The sequence below is a fragment of the Leopardus geoffroyi genome, chromosome E2, assembly GCF_018350155.1.
Source record: "Leopardus geoffroyi isolate Oge1 chromosome E2, O.geoffroyi_Oge1_pat1.0, whole genome shotgun sequence".
NCBI classification, from domain to species: Eukaryota; Metazoa; Chordata; class Mammalia; order Carnivora; family Felidae; genus Leopardus; species Leopardus geoffroyi.
The window spans coordinates 44099764-44121956 of NC_059335.1; the positions used below are offsets into that span (position 1 = coordinate 44099764).

The 22193-nt window shown below is 46.6% G+C and overlaps 1 protein-coding gene and 1 long non-coding RNA gene across 4 annotated transcripts in view; both read left to right on the forward strand.

Annotated features, from left to right (window-relative positions):
- The first annotated feature begins 1312 nt into the window (after positions 1-1312).
- Positions 1313-4197, forward strand: LOC123579358. The gene is made up of 3 exons (XR_006702726.1): positions 1313-1603; positions 2453-2730; positions 4151-4197. It is a non-coding gene; the product is annotated as an uncharacterized LOC123579358 (long non-coding RNA).
- A 66-nt stretch (positions 4198-4263) lies between these two features.
- The window catches only part of CDH3 (cadherin 3), a 59913-nt gene continuing 41983 nt past the window's right edge, over positions 4264-22193 (forward strand). Inside the window, exons 1-2 of one of the 3 annotated variants that reach the window (XM_045443297.1) lie at positions 4264-4358; positions 18100-18220. In XM_045443297.1, coding sequence (XP_045299253.1) covers positions 4350-4358; positions 18100-18220 — 130 coding nt within the window. In that variant the 5' untranslated portion in view covers positions 4264-4349. Of the gene's footprint in view, positions 4359-16958; positions 17897-17981; positions 18221-22193 lie in introns of those variants that run through there. The other 2 variants (XM_045443296.1, XM_045443295.1) reach the window with 2 other exon arrangements.

Consider the following 22193-nt stretch of genomic DNA (forward strand, 5'->3'; position numbering starts at 1 on the left):
CATTTCGGATTCTGTGTCTTCCTCTCTCTCTCTCTCTGCACCTCTCCCGTTAATACTCTGTCTCTCTCTCTCTCTCTCTCGAAAATAAATAAACATTAAAAAAATCATTAAAAAATAAATGTTAAAAACTTTTTTAAAAATAAAAATGGACAAAGGATTGAAGGTGTCTGGCTGGCTCAGTCAGAAGAACATATGACTCTTGATCTTGGGGTCGTGAGGTTGAGCCAGACAGGTGACCCGTAGCTATAATTTTCTTTTAATGAAAAATAACAAATGTTGGCAAAGACATGGAGGGAAATCAGAAACTTCATGAATTGCTGGGAGAAATGTAAAATGGGACAGCTGCTATGGAAACCAGTTTCGCAGCTCCCCCAAAATTTACACATAGAGTTACCACACAACCCAACAGTTCTACCCTGAGATATATATCCAGGAGAATTGCAAATGTGTTTTTGTGCAAAAGCTTGTGCATGAATGTTCATAGAAGCATTATTCAGAAGCAGAAACAACGTGGATGTCCATCAACTGGTGAATGGATCAACAAAATGTGGTTAGTCAGTAAATGGACTAGTATTCAGCCGTAGAAAGGAATGAAGTACTGATTCATGCTACAATGCAGATGAACCTTGAGAACATTATGCTAAGTTTAAGAAGCCGGATATGAGACCATATATTGCATGATTCCATTTATATGAAATGTCCAGAATAGTTAAATCTAAAGGTGCTTTCCAAAGGCTGAGGAGGAGGGGAATGGAAATTTCCTACCAATGAGTTAGGAATTTATTTTGGGGTTAATAAAAATGTTCCAGAATTAGATAACAGTGATGGTTGTACAGCCTAAAAACTCTTGAATTCACCAGTTTAAAATGGTGAGTTTTATGGTATGTGAATCATATCTCAATAAAAACAACTATGAAGTTAGAAAATCCAGTTCCAGAAATTCTAGTTCTTGGTACACTTTAGGGACACACACACTCCCCATACACCAGGGGTATATATAAGGATGTTTACTTTAGTAGATTCAAGGTGACCACAAATTCTTTGCTTTCCCTCCCATCAAAGGTGGGTCTATTTTCCCACTTTTTGAATCTGAGCTGGTCTTTTGACTTTCTTTCTCTTTCTCTTTCTTTCTTCCTTTCTTTCTTTCTTCCTTCCTTCCTTTCTTTCTTCTTTTAATGTTTATTTATTTTTGAGAGAGAGAAACAGAGTGCAAGCAGAGGAGGGGCAGAGAGAGAGAGAGAGAGAGAGAGAGAGAATCTGAAACAAGCTCCAGGCTTTGAGCTGTCAGCACAAAGCCTGATGAGGGGCCCGAACTTGGGAACAGTGAGATCATGACCTGAGCTGAAGGTGGGCGCTCAGCTGACTGAGCCACCCAGGCACCCCTGTGACTTTCCTAAACCAATATTGCTGAGACCTTGCAGCTTCTGCTGTCACTCTCTTAGAACATTGCCACCATTTTCTGAAGAAGTCCAGCTGGAAAGAGACAGCCAGAAATCCCAGCTGAGGCTCCAGACATGTCACTGAGGCCACCATAAGCCAATCAGTCAAGCTGCCAGTTAACCGCAGCTTGTTTCAGTTAACTGCAGCCACTAAGTGAGTCCAGGTGAGATCAGAAGAATCTTGTCATCCCCCAGAATCATGAGAAATAGCAAACTATTATTGTTTTAAGCCACTACATTTTGGGGATGGTTTGTTACCCAGCAATAGCTAATTGATACAATACTGTGACAACTTGCCTGAAAGATCAAAACTTGGGAAGCAACCCAAGTGCTGGCTGGATGATGTAGTGGTTAAGAGCCTAATTTTGGCTCCAGACTTGGGCCCCAAATCATACCCTGACAACTTACCAGCTGTGTGATGATGAGAAATTTGATTTATGTCTATGCCCTCTTAGGTCCTTGTGAGAATTAAAGGGGTTAATATGCAGAGAGGACTTGGAAACGTTTCTGGGAGAGAGGAATGCTATTAAGTGTTGGCTATTGGTATTACATGGCCACCAATAAAATGTGGTCCATGTATGTGCTGGAGGTGATAAAGGAGTAAATTCATGTATATCAGCTTGGACAATTCTTACAAATATGTGACTTATTGGGAAAAGTAAGTTGTCGGGCTATTACAATTATGTAAAACTATTTTTTAGATTCAGGGACAAGCACATAAACCATTTCAGAGTGTTTGCATCTTTGGAGGTAAAGATGGGAATGAATTTCTAAGTAGAAATCAAGTATTTTTACCTTAATCATGATATTCTGGTTGCACATTTTGGACACAAAGGACATTGGTTGCATCATTTTGGAAGCAAACTAAAGCTAAAACTCTAACATTTGTTCATTTGGTTTGGTGGGAATGTTTTTTTTCTTCCTTGTCCTTTACTTCCACCCCTCTCCAACTCCCCAAATTCCTGTAACTAATTTAATTACAATTGTTCTGAATTCTTTCTTCCTGCATGCAGCTTGGGGACCTGGCCTTCTCCAGTCAGCCCTGACACCTGTCTTGTCACAGGCAGGCTCAGCCAGTGTGCACGGCACCTGGTACTGCTCTCCAGGGCCCCCCAGCTTGGGCCCACCCATGCCCGCAGGTGGCTGTATTATTGCCGAAGTTTCAGATCTCACGCTTTGATCCTCAACGTGCTTGAAGAGTATCAACTCATTAGCTTCACTGTCTGAAAATAAGGGCTTTCCCCATCCTCCACTGCAAGGGGTCCTGACACCCTCCTACAATCAGCTGCAGGTAAACCTTAGGGAGGGGTGTTTGTACAAAAGATGTCTGGGAAAGGGGGAACACAACAGACACACACGCCAGAGGCGATTTCCTTCCGTGGCAGATGCCAAATGAAGGACTTTATCAGGCTCTTTAAATTTTTAAAGACTTGTTGGTGATGTTTTGTCTTGCTGTCCCTGTTTTAATGAGGAGGGCAGACAAATGGGTTCTGGTGTCCTTAACTACTGTGTGTGAGGGTGTGAGAACAAAGACCGCTGCAGAGGGCTATAAAATACAGATTAGTAGGTGAGGGAGAGGCTTGGAATCAGGAGACCTGCTCCTGGATTCTGCTGTTTGGACACTTCTCTCTTCGCAGTCCAGGGTTTTATATCCAGAGGGAGATCCTGATGTTGTTCTTTTTGGTTTTCCTTGATAAGTTCTCGATTAGACACTCTGGAAAATTGGAGTTTGGATAAGACTGGTTGTTTTTGTTCTTTTAGGATATTATTTTTAAGTAATCTCTGCACCCAACATCAGGCTCGAAGTTACAACCCCAAGATCAAGAGTTGCACACTCAACCAAATGAGCCAGGCAGGTGTCCTGGATAAGACTGGTATTTAACTCACAAATAACACACGCTCTCTGTAGAAAACTAATAGGAAAAAAAAAAAAAAAAAAAAAAAACATAGATAAGCCAAAAAGGAAGAAAGAGAGCCCCTAGTATGTACTAGCACTGTGCTAGGTGCTAGTGATATCATGGGGAGCAAACTGTAAATCCCGTGAAGATACACACCTTGTCTGTTATGTTTCGAAGTTGGCACTGGCCTGCTTGCTGGGAAATTGTAGAGCTTGAGCTGGGTGCTGGTTACACTGGTATATACATTTGTAAAAATTATTCAAGCTTCACATTTAAGATTTGCACACTCAACTAAGTGTAAGTTATTTCTCAATAAAATAAAATGTTCTAAGAAGTATTTCTCAGAGTATAGGCCTACTATTAGGTGGTTTTGAATCACATAGGCCACCCCCCACCCCTCCAAAATTCCTTTTAATTCTCTTTCAGTCCTTGAAGGAGAAAGTTTCACTTTGATGTCCGTATGTCTTCAACATCTAACACTTAGTGATTTCCCTTTTTAAACAGAGCTGATTCTAGGCTCGGCCCCCAGCAGGCAATAATCTCCAGCTGGAACCTAGTGACATTGTTTTATTTTTATTGAACTGATTCGCTATTTATGGCAAGTGGTGTTGGTTTCCCATTTGATGGAGTAATGTTGCTTTTTTTTTTAAAGTAAATATTTCCAGCAAATTTAAATTAAAAGTGAGTTGATTTTAATACTAATTTTACATATAGAGTACCCCTGGGATATGGATGGGGCAAAAACAAAAATGATTCCTTTTCTTTTTTTTTTAACAATTTTTAATTTTTTAATTTTTTTTTTTTTAATTTTAGAAAGAGAGCGAGCATGAGTCGGGGGAGAGGGGCAGAGGGAGAGAGAGAGAGAATCGACGCTGAGTGTGGAGCCCGATGTGGAGCTTGAATTCATGACCCTGGGATGGTAACCTGAGCCAAAATCAAGTCAGAGGCTCAAGTGACTGAGACACCCAGGCACCCCCAAAGACTATTCGTCAATGACTGAAGTTTGGAGAACATGGTTCTAGTAAATTTGAGCTAGAAAAACAAACTGTCACTTGGCTGCACATACACACCTGCAGCTACATTCTCTGTTGAAGGAAACTTGAAAAGAATTCTCCATACATTTTTCCTCACCTCTAATTTACTCTTCTGTCTAAGCCAGTATTGTTACTGGGTTGATTTCTTGCTAAAACTATGCTCCCAACAAACTCGAGCAGCCAAATTCAATGGACATATCTCTGACCACATCTTTCAAGCTCCCAGCAACTTTGACCCAACTGATCACTTCCTCTTTTCTGAAACCCTTTCATTTGTGGACTTCAATCTTATGGTTGGTTTTCCTTTTACCTCTCTTAGTTGCTCCTTCCCTGCCCAGTCTTCAAACGTCAGAGGGCAACAGGGCTAATCCAATGCATTTAAGTGCTGACTGTTCGGAGATACCCATGTTGGTATATCCAACCCTGCCCATAGCCCGTGGTGAACTTGACATCTGCATCTGGCTAGCTCCAACTTCACAATCCAGATGTAACTTGATTCCTCCTGCACTTGATTTTGTCTCCATAAATAGCACCATCTCCTCTTTTCCTTCATCCTCAAAATCAATCTATCATCAAGTCTTGTCAATTTCACCCCAAAGCTCTATCAGGAATCTGACCACTCTACTTCATCTTGTCTTGTGGCCCCAGGCAAGCTCATCATCTCTTATCTGGACGCAGCACCAGCCTTCTCTCTTGTCCTTCATTCATTCCTCCTGCCCCGGAGGAGCCCACAGTAGCCGGAAGGATTGTTACAAAATATAAATCAGGCAATATTCCTCCTCTGCTTAAAATTTTTCAGTGATTTTCTTTTATTCTGGAATAAAAGACTACTCCCTGTGGCTACAGAGCCCTATATGATCTGGCGCACACCTGTTTCTCTGCTGTTACCTCATCTGTCCCTCTGCTTCATTCTGCTTCGGCCACACTGACTTCTTTGTTCCTGGTTTGTAGAAGTTGCTTACCTCAGGACCTTGGCACATGCCTGTTCCTTCTGCCTGGAATACTTTCTCCCAACTTTTCCATGACTGACTCCTTCTCAGCCTTCAGGTCTTAGCTTCAGTGTTGCTTCCTCAGAGCATCTGCCCTGACCATTCTGTCAATAAATTGGCTTCCCTAGAGATTTTCTTGTTACTTTATCTCCACCTTAGCACTTTCAGTAGTCTCTAATCATCTTGTTTGTTAACTTCTCTACTTTTTTTCTTATAAACTCCTTGAAAGGACCTTGTTTATTTGATTTCCTGCTGCATCCTCAATGCCCCAAATAGCACCTGACACATGGTAGGCCCTCAATAAGTATTTCTTGAATGTAATAAATGGAGAGGTAGGTGGGGACTAGACCAGGCAGAACCTTGACAGAGCATAGTGCAGAGGCCTTTAGGAATTTTTATCAGATAAAGTGATCAGTTTGTTTGTTTGTTTGTTTATGTTTTATGTTTTATTTGTTTATTCATTTAGGAAGTTTTATTTTAAAACGTTTCTTTGTTTTGAGAAAGAGAGAGAGTGCAAGCAGGGGAGGGCAGAGAGAGAGAGAGGGAGAGAGAGAGAGAGAGAGAGAGAGAGAGAGAGAATCCCAAGCGGGCTCCATGCGGTCAGCGCAGAGCCCGATGCGGAGCTCAAACTCACAAACCATGAGATCATGACCTGAGCCAAAATCAAAAGTCAGAAATTCAACCTACTGAGCCCCCCAGGCACCCTGATTTAGGCAGTTTTAAGTGATCAGTCTGACATGAGTGGGGAAAACAGGTAGGAGGGGAATTAAGGAAGGCTACTGCAGTCGTCCAGGAGAGAGATGGTAGAATAAGATGCACAAAGCATTTAGCATTTGATGATATGGACAAAGGGGGAGTTACTATTACCAATAAAGCAGGCAAGCAAGGGCTGCCTGAACTAATGACTAAGGAAAGTTGTGAGCTCAGAGAGAGAGAGAGAGAGAGAGAGAGAGAGAGATTTGTATATCCTCTGGAATTTTTGAGCCCCCAATCTCCTCCTCTGGTGAAAGGCTAGAATTTCTTCCCTTGTCAAGTTATTTGAACTGTATTCTGACAGTTTATTCTTCATTCATATGTGCATCTTCCCACTTGTGTTTCTCCTCATCACCACTGGCTGGGAGGGAGAATTTCATAGAGAGAGCTTCTAACACTTCTCATTAGCTGTGTGACCTGGTAGGGCACCCAGTCTCTCTGAACTCAGTTTCATCTGTAAAATGAAGACTCTGATATCTCTCCTGTCCATCGTGGGGATCAGGGAATAACTGTACCAAAAATATTTTCAAAATTCAAGAAAAAGTATTACTATTATTATTTCATTCAACAAATATTTATTAAGCACCTGCTAAGTGCCAGGCACTGCTGTTGGTGCTGGGAATATAGTAATGGTGTGCGGAGAGGAGACAAAAGTCCAGCCTTTATGGGGTTGGTTATTATGAAGTCCATTTAGATTGTGGGCTTTTTGGATTTTGATCATCTTTTCCAAATTGTCTGATCACCATGGGCTCCTGTTAAAAAGTATATATTCTTCACCCAACCAGAGTCTCGGTCAGAATAGGGAAGGTAGAATGCAGGATTAACTAACTCCCTGAAATTATTCAGAAAGGACTGAAAATAAGAGATTATGTGGGTTAAAGTGCCTCCTTTTTTCTTTCCCAAACGCTGATCAGCCAGTCAGAAATCCTGCGTACATGTCTGTTTATACACTGAATTTTCCAAAACAGTTCTTATAAGAAGTGGCTTCAGATGCCTCCTAGGGAAAGCAAGTCCAAACATCAGAACCAGCCGTGTGACCTTGAAGGAGAAGGCAGTGAAGATAGCAGAAACTGCTGCCCTTGGCGGTGTTTTTGTCTGCCAGAGAGCTTGCTGTGCAGCTGGGGCAGGCCACCTTCCTGATCTGGATCTAGGTGTCTTCATCACCAGAACAAGGTCAGGGTTTCCTGAATACCTGTTCATGGAGGCCTGCTGGGTTAGCAGCATCTGAATCACCTGGGGATCTTTTAAATATCCAGATTCCTGGGCCCCATGGACCAACGAGTCTGATTCAGTAGGTATAGGATGGCATCCATCATCTCCTCTATTTTTAATTTGCTTCCTGAGCAAATTTTTGATATGCATCCAGATTTGGGATGTTACTAGGGTAGATCAAACTCTTTGTGCCTCAGTTTTGTGATGTAAATGTGATCTGTAGACTGTAATCATTCCTCAGATGGTAGAATTGAGAAAGTTATCTTACATAATACACTTAGAACACTGGCACGTATTTGTAAGTTTTCTTTTTTTTATGTTTATTATTTTTGAGAGAGAGAGAGAGAGAGACAGCGTGCGAGCATGAGTGCAGGAGGGGCAGAGAAAGAGGGGGATAGAGGATCTGAAGTGGGCCCTGTGCTGACAGCAGAGAGCTCCATGCGGAGCTTGAACTCACAAACCTCGAGATCATGATCTGAGTCAAATGCCCAACTGACTGAGCTACCCAGGTGCCCCAGCACTGTGTCAGTTTTAACTCTTCCATCAGTCAAGTTCCAATAGGGAAGGCAAAAAACACTGTGAGTCTTTAAAGCAAAGGGAACTTAATACAGAAGTGATGGAGAGGCTGAGAAGTCAAATAGAGGACAGTGATGTGACCTACAGATTAGGCAGCAAGAAATCATCCACCACTGAGCAGGAAGAAGAGAGGGAAACGGTGGTGTTACTGGAGCCCAGAGTCTGGCAGAACCTGGAACCACAGCAGGAGCTGGAGCTGTAGACAAGACACAGCCTTTGCCAAGACACTGCTGTAGGAGAAGAAATACCCTGGCCTTTCCATTGTCCCACCCTCTAGTCTCCCTCTAGTGCTTCCCACTGTCCGACCCCAGCAGGAAGTTATCTCTCAAGGGAGCCTGGGAAACCTAAATTGCAGGTCACCTGCCTCTTAGAGGAAGGATGAAGAATGGCTTTGAGGATAGATTATTATTATTATTTTATTGTTATTATTTTCTTTAAGGCCCTTTTTGGCCATACACTTCTCAAAGTCTCTAGACCTTGGCCAACCACAAGTCTTCAGGGCTTTGTGAGTGCTTATCGATTAATTGATTCTGTGTGCTCAGTGTACACACATACATAAATGCTTGGCCTCTGATCTCTGGAAACTGACAGCTCAGACCTTGGCAAAACTTCACCAGTGCTGAAGGCAGCACAGCCCCTCCCAAGATTCAAGGAAAGGGAAGGCATATGGATCAAGTTTCTTGCTGGGGATCAGCTGTCTCAGCACCTTAAAGGATTCAGAAGTGATAGATGGAAGGAGTTGGCCAGTGACATTGCCAGACAAAAAGGAAGGTCTCAGAAAAATCAAGAACAAATATAAAGAAGTAAGACTATGGAATCGTTTGTTCAGAGCACTGGGCAGTGGAGGGGAGGGACAGGAAATAGGACCTCACCCAGTTTTAAGGCTACTTCCTAGAAAAGACTACAAAATACCCGCTTGTCTTTGGGACACATCCCCATAAATGTGCTGTGTGGGAGTGGAGATCTGGGAATTTTTGCTACCAAAAATGGGCAGGAAAGCTCTTTCTAAATGTTTCTTGGAGGACCCAGAATTTAACCTTGAACCAGGGGCAAATATGTTTATTTTAAGAGGTTTTTAAGAGAAAGGATTGGATATTGTGGAATTCTTCCTAATATACCAAAGACCTGCTTCACAAAGTCATTCTTCCAGCAAATACTGATGGATAGCAGCTTGACAACTGGTTCAGGCAATGAATGCTGGAGTGAGGCAGAACTGGGTTGCACTGTGGCTCTGCCTGTGCCTTAGCTGTGTGGTCTTGGGCAAGGGACTTAAGCCCAGTTTCCTTGTCTGTGAAAAGAGAATAATATGAACTACTATGTCAAGTTGTGAGGATTCGAATGAGTTCATGCATAAAAGTAATTAGTACAGAGTCTGTGTCCAGTGCGTGTTCAGGAAATAGTAGTTCATTTTATTATGACTTGTTTTATTTGTATGACACTTTGCAAAACATTTATCTCTGTATTAGCTCATTGGATCTCTCATCAGGAAGATCTTGTTGATTTCATCCATTCAATAAATACTTGAGTATTTTATGCTAGGCTGTTCTAGGCACTGAATGTACAACAGTGAACAGCAGACAAAAATACTTTTCACGGGCATCTGGGTGGCTCAGTCGGTTAAACCTTCATTCATCTCTTGGTTTTGGTTCAGGTCACGATCTCATGGTTCATGAGTTCAGGCCTGACATCAGGCTCTGCACTGACAACGTGGAGCTTGCTCGGGATTCTCTCTCCCTCTCTCTCTCTCTGGCCTCTCCAGCTCTCTCTCTCCCCCCTCCCCCACCTCTCTCCCAAAATAAATAAATAAACTTAAAAAATTACCTATCTTTCACAGAGGATACACTCAATGAGGGGAGAGTGACAATAAATACAATTTAACAAGCACTTATGTTTATAATGTTCTAAAGTGCTTTACAAATAGTAAATCATAACCTCTGAGGAAGGTATTATTATGCTTATCCCATTTTCTAGATGAGACTGCTGGAGCACAAGAGAGTTGATCAAGGGTCTCACGCTCTACCAACTGAGCCAGCCCGGAACCCCTAGAGAATACTGGAACACACGGGAGTTAGAATCACCTACCTAATCCCATAGGTCAGAAAAGCTGGATTCAGGATTCAAAGCCAGACAGTGGCTCTTGCCACTTACTCTTTTTTCTTTTTCTTTTTCTTTTCTTAGAGAGAGAGAGAGGGAGGGAGGAAGAGAGAACACAGGCAAATGAGTACACAGGGGAGAGGGGCAGAGGGAGAGAGAGAGAATCTTAAGTAGTTTCTACCCCCAGCACAGAGCCCAAGACACGGCTCGATTCCACAAACCATGAGATCATGTCTTGAGCCGAAATAGTCAGACACGTAACCAACTAAGCTACCCAGGCGCCCCTGGAGTCCTTGCTCTTAATCATTACTGTGTGTTGCCTCCGAAAAGAAAAAAAAATTAATGTATGTACTAATAAATTACTGTGTGATAAATGCTCTGAAAAAATAAAGCAGGGTGAAGGGCGAAAGAGGGTGATGGGAGAATGCTCTCTATGCATGATGGTCAGGGAAGCCATCTCAAAGGAGCAACATCTGAGCAGAGGCCTGAAGGAGTGAGGGAGAGAGGCAGGTGGACGTCTTTGGGAAGGGCGATCCAGCAGAGGGAAGCACAAGTCAAAGGCTGCAGGCAGGCCCGCGCCTGGTGTGTTCCGAGAACCGCAGGGAGGCAAGTGCTGGAACAGCAGAGTGAGTACAAGATGAGTCAGGGAGTGAAAGACACCTCAGGCTGGAAGGATGCAATTGCCTTTCACTGAGATGGACAGATTGTGAGAGGAGCAGGTTTGTAGGGGAAGTCAGGAGTTCAGTTTGGGATAATTCTCACCATCACCCATCAAATAGGAACTACTAACTCCAGAGGGCTTTGAGGGATTAAATAACTCACCCCGGGTCACCCAGGCAGTCGTCTTTAGAGGCAAGGTTCAGACTCGTGTCTGTCAACCTTAATTTCAATGCCACAGGCCTTTCCCGGGTTGGGTGGTGTGGGGGAATCTGGAGAAGTTATATTCTGATCCCTGACCCAAGGAGCTCCTAATGAGGGAGAAAAGGGGTGCTAGAGAGTGAGGTAGAAAGACAGAGGAAAGTAACAATGCCAGAGACTGCACACCACAGTAAGTAGCATGAGTTTATTATTTATTTATTTTGAGAGAGAGCGAGAGAGAGCAAGCACATGGGAGCATGCTTGGGGGAGGGGCAGAGGTACAGAGAAAGAAAGAGAGAGAGAGAGAGAGAGAGAGAGAGAGAATCTTAAGCAGTCTCCACTCCCAGTGTGAGCTGACACAAGGCTGGATCTCAAGACCTGACTATGAGATCATGACTGCCAAAATCAAGTCGCATGCTTAAAAGATTGAGCCACCCAGGTACCCCTAGCAGGAGTTTAAATGCAGACAAGAAACTCAGGAAAAGTGTAATTCTTGTTTTTTTAATCAGAGAAAAATTTACTTTTCTTATGTTCTTTTCTTCTCTCTCTCTCTCATTTTGTGTACTTCTTTTCGAAAAAGCAAAAAATGAAAGACTCCTGGCTCTGTGTACGTGGAGGGTGTCCCGGACAGTATAGACATTCTGACTGCTGAAGGCCATGCTCTGTCAGAGATGGGAAGGCCCCAGAGGCCCAGAATTCTACCCAGGCAGGTCTTTTTCTACAGACTGCCCCTAGAACTGATGCTTTCCCAACATGAGAAATGTATATCCCCAGACAAGACATCTCCCCCAGACCTGGTGTCTCCAACCACAGCCTCCTCAACATGCTACTACCCGGCATCTCTAAACATGCCCCAATTTGAAGCCCTGATCTTCCCCCAATTCCAAACTTGTTCCATCTGCAGTGGGATTCCAAGAAGCCCACCCTGAGATGGATTCATGTGCCTGGATGACTTACTAAGGAAGGGATCCCAAGAGGAGTAGGTAAAGGAGTGGGAGAAACAGGACAAAAAAGGCCCTTAGCGGGGCATCTGGCGTGCTCAGTCAGAAGAGCATGTGACTGTTAATCTCAGGGTCGTGTGTTGGAGCCCCAGGTTGGGTGTAAGATTATGAAAAAAATAAATTTAAAAAAGAAGGAGAAGGAGGGGAAGGAGAAGAAGAAGAAGAAGGAGACGGATAAAGAGATGAAGGAGAAGAAGAAGAAGGAGAGGAGGAGGATCAGGAGGAGGAGGAAGAGGAGAAGAAGAAAAAGAAGAAGGAGGACGGAGAGGCAAGAAGCTGAACAGGGGTGTGATTTCAGACCAAGTCCCCAGAGAGTAGCTTCAGCCTGATCCCACAGAAGAATGCTAGATGTAAGTTACTCTGAATTTGTCAGGCTGGGGGAAAGGGACCTGGGCTTCCATATTCCTGCACCAGTTGGTTATTGGCTAAGAGTTGGGGAAGTGAGCTCCTAGGCACTTCCTTACAAGAGCAAAGGAACCCCAGTAGCAGATGGGCAGGTCTCTGAAGAGGGTCACATGTGCAGGCTGCTAGAAGCATCAGCACACAGAAACCAAGAAAGGGGAGCTCAGAAACCATCAAAGGGATCCCAGGGAGGATCTGAGTGGTACCCTCGCCGTGTCTACTATACATACCTTCCCAAACTCAAAAAATGGTGTTGCCATCCTGCTGGTTGCTCAGGCCTCAAACCCTGGGGTCATCCTTGACCTACTCTTTCTATCACAGCCATATCCAATCCTTTAGCCAATCTTGTTGTTGGCAATATCTTTATTAAAAAAAAGAATTTTTTAAAGTAATCTCTACACCCAAAATGGGGCTGGATTTCATGATCGGGAGCTCAAGAGTCCCATGCTCTACTGACTGAGCCAGCCAGGTGTCCTGGCTGTATCTTTAAAATATACTCAGAGCCTAATCACTCTTTTAAAGTAACTTCTTAAAAATCGTGGTAGAATTCATGTAACATACAGTTCAGTGGCATTAAGTACATTCACATTGTTGTGCAACCCTCACCACCATCCATCCACAGAACTCTTTTCATCATGCAAAACTAAAACTCTGTACCTGTTGAACATCTTGTTTATTTATTCATGTGTGGATGGACACTTGGATTACTCCCGCCTCTTGCCTATTGCAAATAATGCTGCTATGAACATGGATATTCAAGGGGCGCCTGGGTGGCTCAGTCGGTTAAGTGGGCTGACTTCGGGTCAGGTCATGATCTTGCAGTCCGTGAGTTCAAGCCCCGCATCGGGCTCTGTGCTGACGGCTCAGAGCCTGAAGCCTGTTTCAGATTCTATGTCTCCCTCTCTCTGACCCTCCCCCGTTCATGCTCTGTCTCTCTCGGTCTCAAAAATAAATAAACATTAAAAAAAAAAAAAAAAGAACATGGATATTCAAAAAAAAATTTTTGACGTTTATTCATTTTTGAGAGATAGAGAGAGACTGAGTATGAGTGGGGAAAGGGTAGAGAGAGGGAGACACAGAATCTGAAACAGGCTCCAGGCTCCGAGCCGTCAACACAGAGCCTGATGCGGGGCTCGAACTCACGAACTGTGAGATCATGACCTGACCGGCAGTCGGACACTCAACCTACTGAGCCACCCAGGCGCCCCGAACAGGGATATTCAAATATCTAATTGAGTCCCTGCTCTCAATTCTTGTGAGTATGTACCTAGAAGTGGAATTGCTAGACCATATGGCAATTCTATTTTTAATTTTTTTAGTAACTGTCATGCTGTCTTCCACTGTTGTCCATACTGGCTACAGCACTTTACGTTCCCACCAACAATGCACAAACGTTCCAATTTTTCCATATCCTCACCAACACTTGTTATTTTCTGTTTTGTTTTGTTTTTTAATCCGATCATTTCTTTTTTTTTTTTTTTAATTTTTTTTTTTTCAACGTTTATTTATTTTTGGGACAGAGAGAGAGACAGAGCATGAACGGGGGAGGGGCAGAGAGAGAGGGAGACACAGAATCGGAAACAGGCTCCAGGCTCTGAGCCATCAGCCCAGAGCCTGACGCGGGGCTCGAACTCACGGACCGCGAGATTGTGACCTGGCTGAAGTCGGACGCTTAACCGACTGCGCCACCCAGGCGCCCCTAATCCGATCATTTCTTATCCCTTCTACAATGTCCACCCTAAACCAAGCCTTTTCAGTTTTTGCCTGGATGATTGCAGTAGGATCCCAGCTGACCTGCCTGCTTCTCCCCTCATCCTCTGCGGTCTCAATACTACTCCTCTGCTCAAGGTCTCCAGTGCCTTCCTTCCTTCCCACTCAGTAAAACCCAAGTTCTGACAGTGGCCTATGATTTATTCCCCACCCTTCCAACTCTGACTCATTTCCTACTTGCTCACTCTACTCCAGCCACTGTCTCTCTCTCTTTTTTTTTTTTTTTTCTGTCCCAAGTAAACTACTGCCTCAGGGCCTTTGCCCAGATTTCTCTGCCTGGCATACTCTTTCTTCAGAATCCTTGTGTAACTTGCTTCTTCACTTCCTTCAGGTATTGTTCAAATGTCCATTTCTCATTGAGGCCTCTGGACTTTGCCCCTTGCTCACCCACCCCTCATCCATTTTCTTTCTGTCTTCCCCCATCCTGCCATGTGACTGGGGAGAATGACCCCTAGACACTCCACTACTTGGGCTTTCTTGCCCTCAGGCTTCTGGGTGGGTTTAGTCCATGGGAAGCGCTGCCAGGAGATGAATGGCAAACGGAGAGAGATGTTGGAGTTTTCCCACATCCTCCCTGCTCTGGGCAGTGCCTGTGTCTGCTTGGACACCAGCTGCATCTGGGAGGGGTGGTCCTTCATTCTCCAGCTCTCCCCAACCCCCAACTTTCAATGACACCATTTCTTCTCTTTGCCCTTCAGGCTTCAAAGTTCTAAGGCCTTTCTGCTGTTGTGGGTCCCTGGTGCCTCAACATCCCTCTTGATTCTCTGAACCCTGCCCATTCCACTAGTCCCTTCACTAAGACTTGAACCACCTGACCTGGAGTCTGTCTTCTGCTGGACCCTGACTGAAACACCTTCCAGATCACTTTATGTACAATTTCCAACCCTACCTTATGTCTCATGAATTGGCACTTCCCACTTGGTTCTTGTTCATCTACACAGCATGTATTATCTAACATACATTTACTTATTTGGTTATTTTCCTTGATTCCCTCCACCCCCACACTTGAGGATGGAAGGTCCAAGGATGCAGAGTTATCTGTTTTGTTCACTATTGTATCTCCGGTGCTTGGCACATAGCATGCTACCAGCAAATATTTGTTGAATGAATGAATGAATAAATAAATGACCAATAAGGGGGAGCCACAAAGAAGACAGGAGTGTGGTCCAAGTTGCAGGCAGAAGAGCTGACTCTCCATTTCTCCTCTCCCCGCCCTCTCCCGGAATGCTGAGTGCCCTGGAAGGAGGCGGAAATGAGCTCGCTCAACAGCCCTCTAGCCGGGTGTTTACTTAATTAGGGCCTGTATCTCGAGGCTCGTCTGTGTTTAACGGTCCACCTAATGGCTTCATCTGGTTCCGGGCCGGCTCAGCGGAACCTTCGAGGCGAAGATAGGTGGAGCCACGGGGTACCCTCTGGCGTCTTCGCTGCCACCATGCTCCCCAGCACGGACATCTAACTTTCTCTCCTGCACGGAAAGCGACCCCTGCGGAGGGCGGGAAGCGACCCCTGCGGGGGAGCGGGGCAAGCAAGGCCGGCTTGGAGCTCAGCAAGCTGCCTCAGGCTATTCCTGCGCATTGTCCACGCCCAACCCACAGCTGCTGGGACCACAGGCCAGATAAAGGAGCTCTCCCTTAACACCAGATGCCAATTGCTTGCTTCTACCATCAGCCGTGAAATTGAAGGGTTGCAGTGTTTCTCATTTCTTATTTTGGGGAATGTGAGGGTGCTAAGGAGGAGAGAAACCACTCACGAGGCAGAGGACAAATGAGCCAGATCCTAAAGCAATAATACCAGGCAGCATTTGGGCACTTGTTCTGTGCCAGGTACCGAGATTTGGTTTTAAACGTATTAATTTAATCCTCATTTATATGTATTAACTCACTTAATCCTAGTACTTTACAGGGCAGATGTCTTAATAGTCCCATTTGATGCTCACAGTCCCATTTGAGCCTCAAAGAGGTATTTCACTTGCCCGAGGCTGTAGCACTAATCGTGGTGGAACACGGGTTTGAACACAGGTGGTAGGGCCCCAGAGCTGATGCTCAGCTTGAGAGAGGACTACCATGGTCTCATGGCAAGTGTCATCCTCATAGCCACAGGACTGGTAGTTGGAAAGCCAGGGAGGCCACCAGGTTAGCCCTTGAGGGCCAAACAATCTCTAATTAGAGACTCTAGTCCCCTCCTCAAACCCCTGAATCTGAGCTGGGGAGGACGAAGGAGAGTGTCGAGGAGGTGTCAGCTTGGGTTCTCAGGGCATCTAGAGAAGGTGGAGAGACCTCAGGGAACTGGAAGATGGGGAAACTCGGCTTGATTGGGAGAAGGCTGGCAGAGTGGAGGGACTGAGTCTCAGGACAGTTTCTGTGCCTGGGGCCCATTTGTGTTTCCTGAAGAGGGAAGCACTTCAGGTCTAAAGTAGGTCTAAACCCCAGCCCCGCTGGGCGGTTCAGCATTTCTCGAGAAGGTTGATGGAAGAAGGGTGGTGGGAGAGTGGTTGCCAAAGGAGGCTCACTGGAAGGCTGCTTGCATATAACAGTTTTCACTTATATTATATCAGTATTTCAGATCAATAAAAACAGCCGCATTTTGAAAAGTCTTTATTTTTTATTTTGAGGTGGGGTGGGAAGGGACAAGACAGAGGGAGGGAGGGAGAGAATCCCAAGCAGGCTCAATCCCGCGAACCCTGAGACCAAGACCTGAGCCAAATGAAGTCTGACGCCCAACCAACCGAACCACTCAGGAACAGGTAAATGTCTTTATGTTCTTTTAAGTTTTTATTTAAATATTACTTAAAGTTGGGACGCCTGGGTGGCTGAGTCCCTTAAGCATCTGACTTCCACTCAGGTCGCGATCTCACAGCTGGTGGGTTCCAGCCCCGCCTGGGGCTCTGTGCTGACAGCTTGGAGCCTGCTTTGGATTCTGTGTCTCCCTCTCTCTCTGCCCCTCCCCCGCTTGCGTTGTGTCTCTCTCAAAAACACTAAAAAACTTAAAATAAAAGTTACCTAAAGTTGAGAAAGTGTTATTTATATTTAATGGGGGAAGGGGATTGCTGGAGATGGTGGGGCTAATAACCACCCCTCTACCTTGCCCAGTTGGGCCCCACGACAGCCTCCGAACTCTGTCCCAAACTGGGACCTTCTCTCCAGCCTCCATTTGTTCGGCTGTGCAGTGGACGTAATGAGTCTTCCGCAAGTTGCACCTCACTGCCAGTTTTAAACCTTACTCTGTGTCCTCGAAGCGGGCTGGCAGGCGTGGGAGGTGGAGAAAGAGGCAGTGGGCAGCCCGGGCTGTAGCCGGGTGTGGGGCGGACACACCCGGCCTCCATCAAAGCTTTGGATAACAGAATGCCTCGGGGGAGTATGAATGGGGCGCCTCTGTTTCCAGTCGGGTTCAGATGCATCTCCACTGTTTTTTCCACTGTAGCCGCAAGGCACAAAACATTTTCCTTCGCGTGCTGCGGAGGCTGAGGAACGGGGTGGGTTTTTGTTGGTTCGTTTTTTGTTTTTTCCCCTCGAACCCGGAATCTGTGAGACAAGGCCTCCGCGCCTGCCGGGAGGAGCTCCAGAAAAGCCGCGGGATCTCTGGAAGGCATCAAAGAGGACCGGAGGGCGTTCGGCGGTGCCTTGACCAAGCCAGCCGCGGCCCCACCTGCGAGGGGGCGGGACCCTGCGGCGCCGGACCAATCAGCACCCACCTGCGCTCACCTGGCCCCCTCCCGCTCGCTCCCGCGGGCTGCTGCTCGCAAAGGGGAGCGGAAAGCTTAGCCGAGCGCTAGCCCGCCGTCGCGGCAGCTTCGTTCTTCTCTCTCCAGCCATGGGACTCCCTAATGGGTTTCTCGCGTCCCTCCTCCTCCGCCTCCTCCTCCTCCTTCAGGTACTCCACTGTCTTGCCCTAGCCCGGGCCGGGCCGTTCTGGCTGCGTGGGGTCCGCAGGCGGTGGTGGCGTCGGGGAGAGTGCGGGGCTGGGCTCTTTGGAGTCAAGGTGGCCCCGAAAGGCCAGTAAAGAATCTCGGTATGGGTATGCAGAAACCGGGCATGCCTGTGACCCGGCCTCCCTCTTTCCCCCTCTTCCCTCAGGCGCAGGTCTGCTGGCTGCCTCGCGTGGCCTCCGAGCCGTGCCGGGCGGGCTTCGGGGAAGCTGAAGTGACTTTGGAGTCGGGAGGCGCGAAGCTGGAGCCCGGCCAGGCGCCGAGGAGAGGTAGGACCCTCCGGGAGGTAGCCCCGTGGAACCGCAGGGCGGGGGGTCGCACGTGGTCCGCCGCGGTGTGATCCGCGCGAGGGGTGTCCAGGCCGGGACGGGGGACTTCTGGCGTCGCCGGCTCCGCCTCAGGTATGGAGAAGGCGCAGTAAGGCTCTCGGGGGCTAACGCGCGGGTGGATGGCGGACCGAGGAGGATGGAGAGCATAGCGCCCTCTGACGTCCAACCCCTCTTTGCCCCTCTGCGGCGGCTTACCTTGACCTGCTTCGGGGTGCGAGGCGCCTGCGCTCCTCACCCAGCCTGGACGTGGGAAGCTCTCCCTCACTGGCCCCAGCAAAGGAATGCGCGGTCCACATTCCTCCCCCAACCCCCGCGCAGGTGTGGGGATGAGCCGTGCCCCGGGCAGCCCCCTTCGCCCCTCTCGGGCCCCCTTTGTGTACCGTGCTTTGTGTCTCCCGACAGACAGACCGGGTCTGTTTCTCTTCTTCGCGCTCCCCTCCTCCGCCCCCCTTCTTCCCCGCCTTCTGGAATGCACTCTTAACCCTGCCCTTCCCGGAGGGCCTGAGCCCCCGCAGCCTTCCTGGAAACTGGGCTTGGCACACCTGGGCTGGGGCCATCACGCACTTGGGGACACCCCCGCCCCACCCCACCCCCGTGTTGAGACTGGAATGCTAGGGTACTTGGGGGAATTGGGGGGGGGGGTCCCAAGCTGGAAGGTCTTGAGCTGAGGGGGCGGTGGTTGGGTGATCAAAGCATGTTTTTGATCACCCAGTTTACTTGTGTCTCCCTCTCCCCACCCCCACCCCCACCCCCCCCCCCAAGTTCAAAAACTGGAGAGTGGGGAGTCACTTTGGTGTTAGGAAACCCCTGCAGCTACTGGCTGATGGGGCCCCTTTCCCTCCATCCAGGACAGTGGGGGTTTCTCCAGGGATCAAACCCAAGTTCTTAAAAAGAGCTATTACCCAGGATCCTTGGGTGGGGTTCCAGAGAATCCCTAACCTGTGAGATTGTTTAAGAATTTGTGTATGCATTTTCCCAGGGAGAGGACCTACAGTTTACCTGGCTTTCAAAACAACTAAAAACTGTTGCCACCTAGCATTAATCTAATGCCCTCGTCAGCATACCCCTCACCCCACATACAAATTCCACAGTTTGAATGTTGGGGTGTCAGTGCCTAGGGGACAGATGGCTCTCCTTTGTTTCTCCAAAAGGGGACTGGGGTCTGGAGTTTGTGGGGGCCTTTTTTTTTTTTTCTTTTCCCCCCCGAATAACCCTGCAGATTGACAAAACAATTAACACCCAGGCTAGGCCAGGCTCCTTAAACTCTTGGCTGTAGGGAGCCAAGCAGAGGCATTAAGAGGCCATGCCTCATAAACTTTAAATTCTTGCACATGGGTTTATTACTGACTGGCTAACAAACTGCAACTCAGCCAACCTGTAAAAATGTTACCTTGGGCAGGGCCCCAAATCCAATTCCGGCTCCCTGAGGAAGCTTTATTGCTAACCAGACCTCTGCCAGATCTGTACTCCCCCTCATTGTCAAGTTCTCTGGCTACAATCTCGTGGCTTTTGAGTGTTGACTGTGCCTTATCTTTCTTACTGAAGCAAGAAATATCAGATTAACTGTCACTTCACTAAGCTTGAGGTTGTCGAGGGGAAGCGGTGATCAGGTTTTCGATTTCATGGTCCGGTTGGCTGGTGAATGCTTCCCAGTGACGTCAGGCATTTTAAACCTTTTGAGAAAATTCTGCTTTCTTGGATGTCTGGTTTATGGTTGTGAAAATGGTGGGTTCATGCCAGGAGCACACCTGGGTTATAAAAAAAAAAGGGGGGGGTTAATGTGCTTGGCTAACCTTGAGCCTCCCTCCCTGCAATATGACTGGTTCTTAGAGTGGTTTTCCTGTGAAATAGACTGTTGCCTTCTTTTTTAAGTAAAAGCAAGTTTCCCAGTCCAATTGGTCTCAACTAATTGAGACACCTCAACAGAAAATACTGGCATTTCTCTTCTTAGTCCTCGGTTGCTGACATCTTTCTACCTCCCCACCTCCACCTCAGGCTCTTTGTCCTCTGTGCACAGGATAGATCCAGCCACGTTGAAAGGGTTATCCTGAGGGTACATACAAACTCTCAAGTTTGGCCAAGCAGACAAGTTTCCTTATTGCTAAGGAACAATTGCCTCTGTTGTTCGCCCTGGGTTATGAATATCACAGGTGTCTATGAAGTCGAGCTCAGAGAAATTATCTGATATAATTAATACCTTGTTTGCATGTGCACTTTGCTCTTCAAAGCACTTCCACAACTCTGAGCTTGCTTTGTGCTCCTGACATTCTCTCAAAGCTGGTAAGGTAACTATTAAACAGCTTGAGCTCTTAATCTCAGAGTTGGTACTTCAGAAAACCTGTAGCCCAGCCCTGCTGGAGGTTTTAAAGGTGGAGAAACAGGAACAGCTTAATGGATTCAGTTTGCTAGGCTGAACAGCTCGTGAGCTTCCGTGAGGGTCACAAACATCACTTGTACCTTTAGGTTTATTCCCAGGACCTGATACTTCACAGGATGCCCAGTAGGTGTTCGTGTGAATCATGACAATCTGCTGAAGGTCTGACTATTTTACAAATGAAACCTGAGTGGTTGTGGCTTCACGAAAGTCATTACTACAGTGACTTGAATGGAAGTTTCTGACTCCTGAGTTCAGTGGCACTTTTTACTACCAGAAAGTGGGAAGTGGATGAAATGAAGTAGAATGTTGGAGCGCCAGATCCTAAAGACACCAGTTACCACCCCCTGTCCTAAGAGCAATTAATCATTTGTTCATTCTTATCGTAAGGTTTCCCAGAAACATTCCTGTAGGGAAACTGGCTTTGATACACTCTCTAAGTGTCCTAGTGATGGGGCTTGGGTGCCTAGACTAAGAGCAAGAGGTTAATCTGGAGGAAGAGTTGGAATGTTCTCCCCACCCCCACCCCACAGTCTGGGGGGCTGCCTTCAAGTGTGGTCTGGAAGCTAAGACAAAGAAGAGGTGGGAGGAAGGAATTTGCATGGTATTAGTACAGTGATTAAAAGTGATTGACCTAACTGTGGTCTATACATCATTAATGGCAAACAGTTGAGAGAGGCAGCTTAATTACAGTAAAAGAAACCCAGTACTTCATTACGGCCCCTCAGCAGGTTCAACTCACCCTTAGTCAGTGTTTGAGTAAGATTAAAGCTAACCCTCATTAGCTTCGGTAGGAAACTTCAAAGTTCAGTAATTAATCTGACTGAGCATGAATTCACTTCAAGATGGTTTGGCTATTTGAACTTGTGTAAAAATTGCCTTTTGTTTTGGGGCCTCCAGCCTGGGCCATGTCCTCTCTTTTTTTACATTTTGTTCTTTCAGTAAACGTATATTTAGCATCTGCATGTATCAGGCAGGATTCTAGAACTAAGGCTAAAGCAATTAACAAAACTAAGCTCCTGCCCTTGGGGAGCTTATAGTCCAATATTTTTTATGCTTACGATTGTCTTGCAAAGCAGGTGGTGGTAACTCCCTTTTGTTGTAAAAGAGGGTAAGCAACTTGGTGTGAGGTCACGGGGGCAGTCAGCAGTAAGGCCAGGATTTTAAATCCAGTGGGATTTCACAGGGCCAAATAAATCTGCCTCAGGAATGAATTATTTGGGAAATCGGGCTTTGAGCCTGGCTGGCTGCCTTCCTGGCTCAGCAGCAGACTGGGGTAGGTTGCTAAAGCCTGTTGCACATCACTGTTAGCTTGTGCTTGGGGAGCAGGTCCCAAACCTCTAATCTCCCTTCCCACTTCCTCACATGGCACTCTGTTCCTAGGTTACCCAGTGCAGGGTGCCCTCACCAACCTGCTGTGTGATGAGGAAGGCATTGCTTACATTAAGCAGTGGGTTTCTAAGGCTGGAAACTATAGTTCTGCGAAGCATTTGGAGGATGATGGAGGAGCAGGAGGGAGAGAAGGACCTCCCCTGTCCA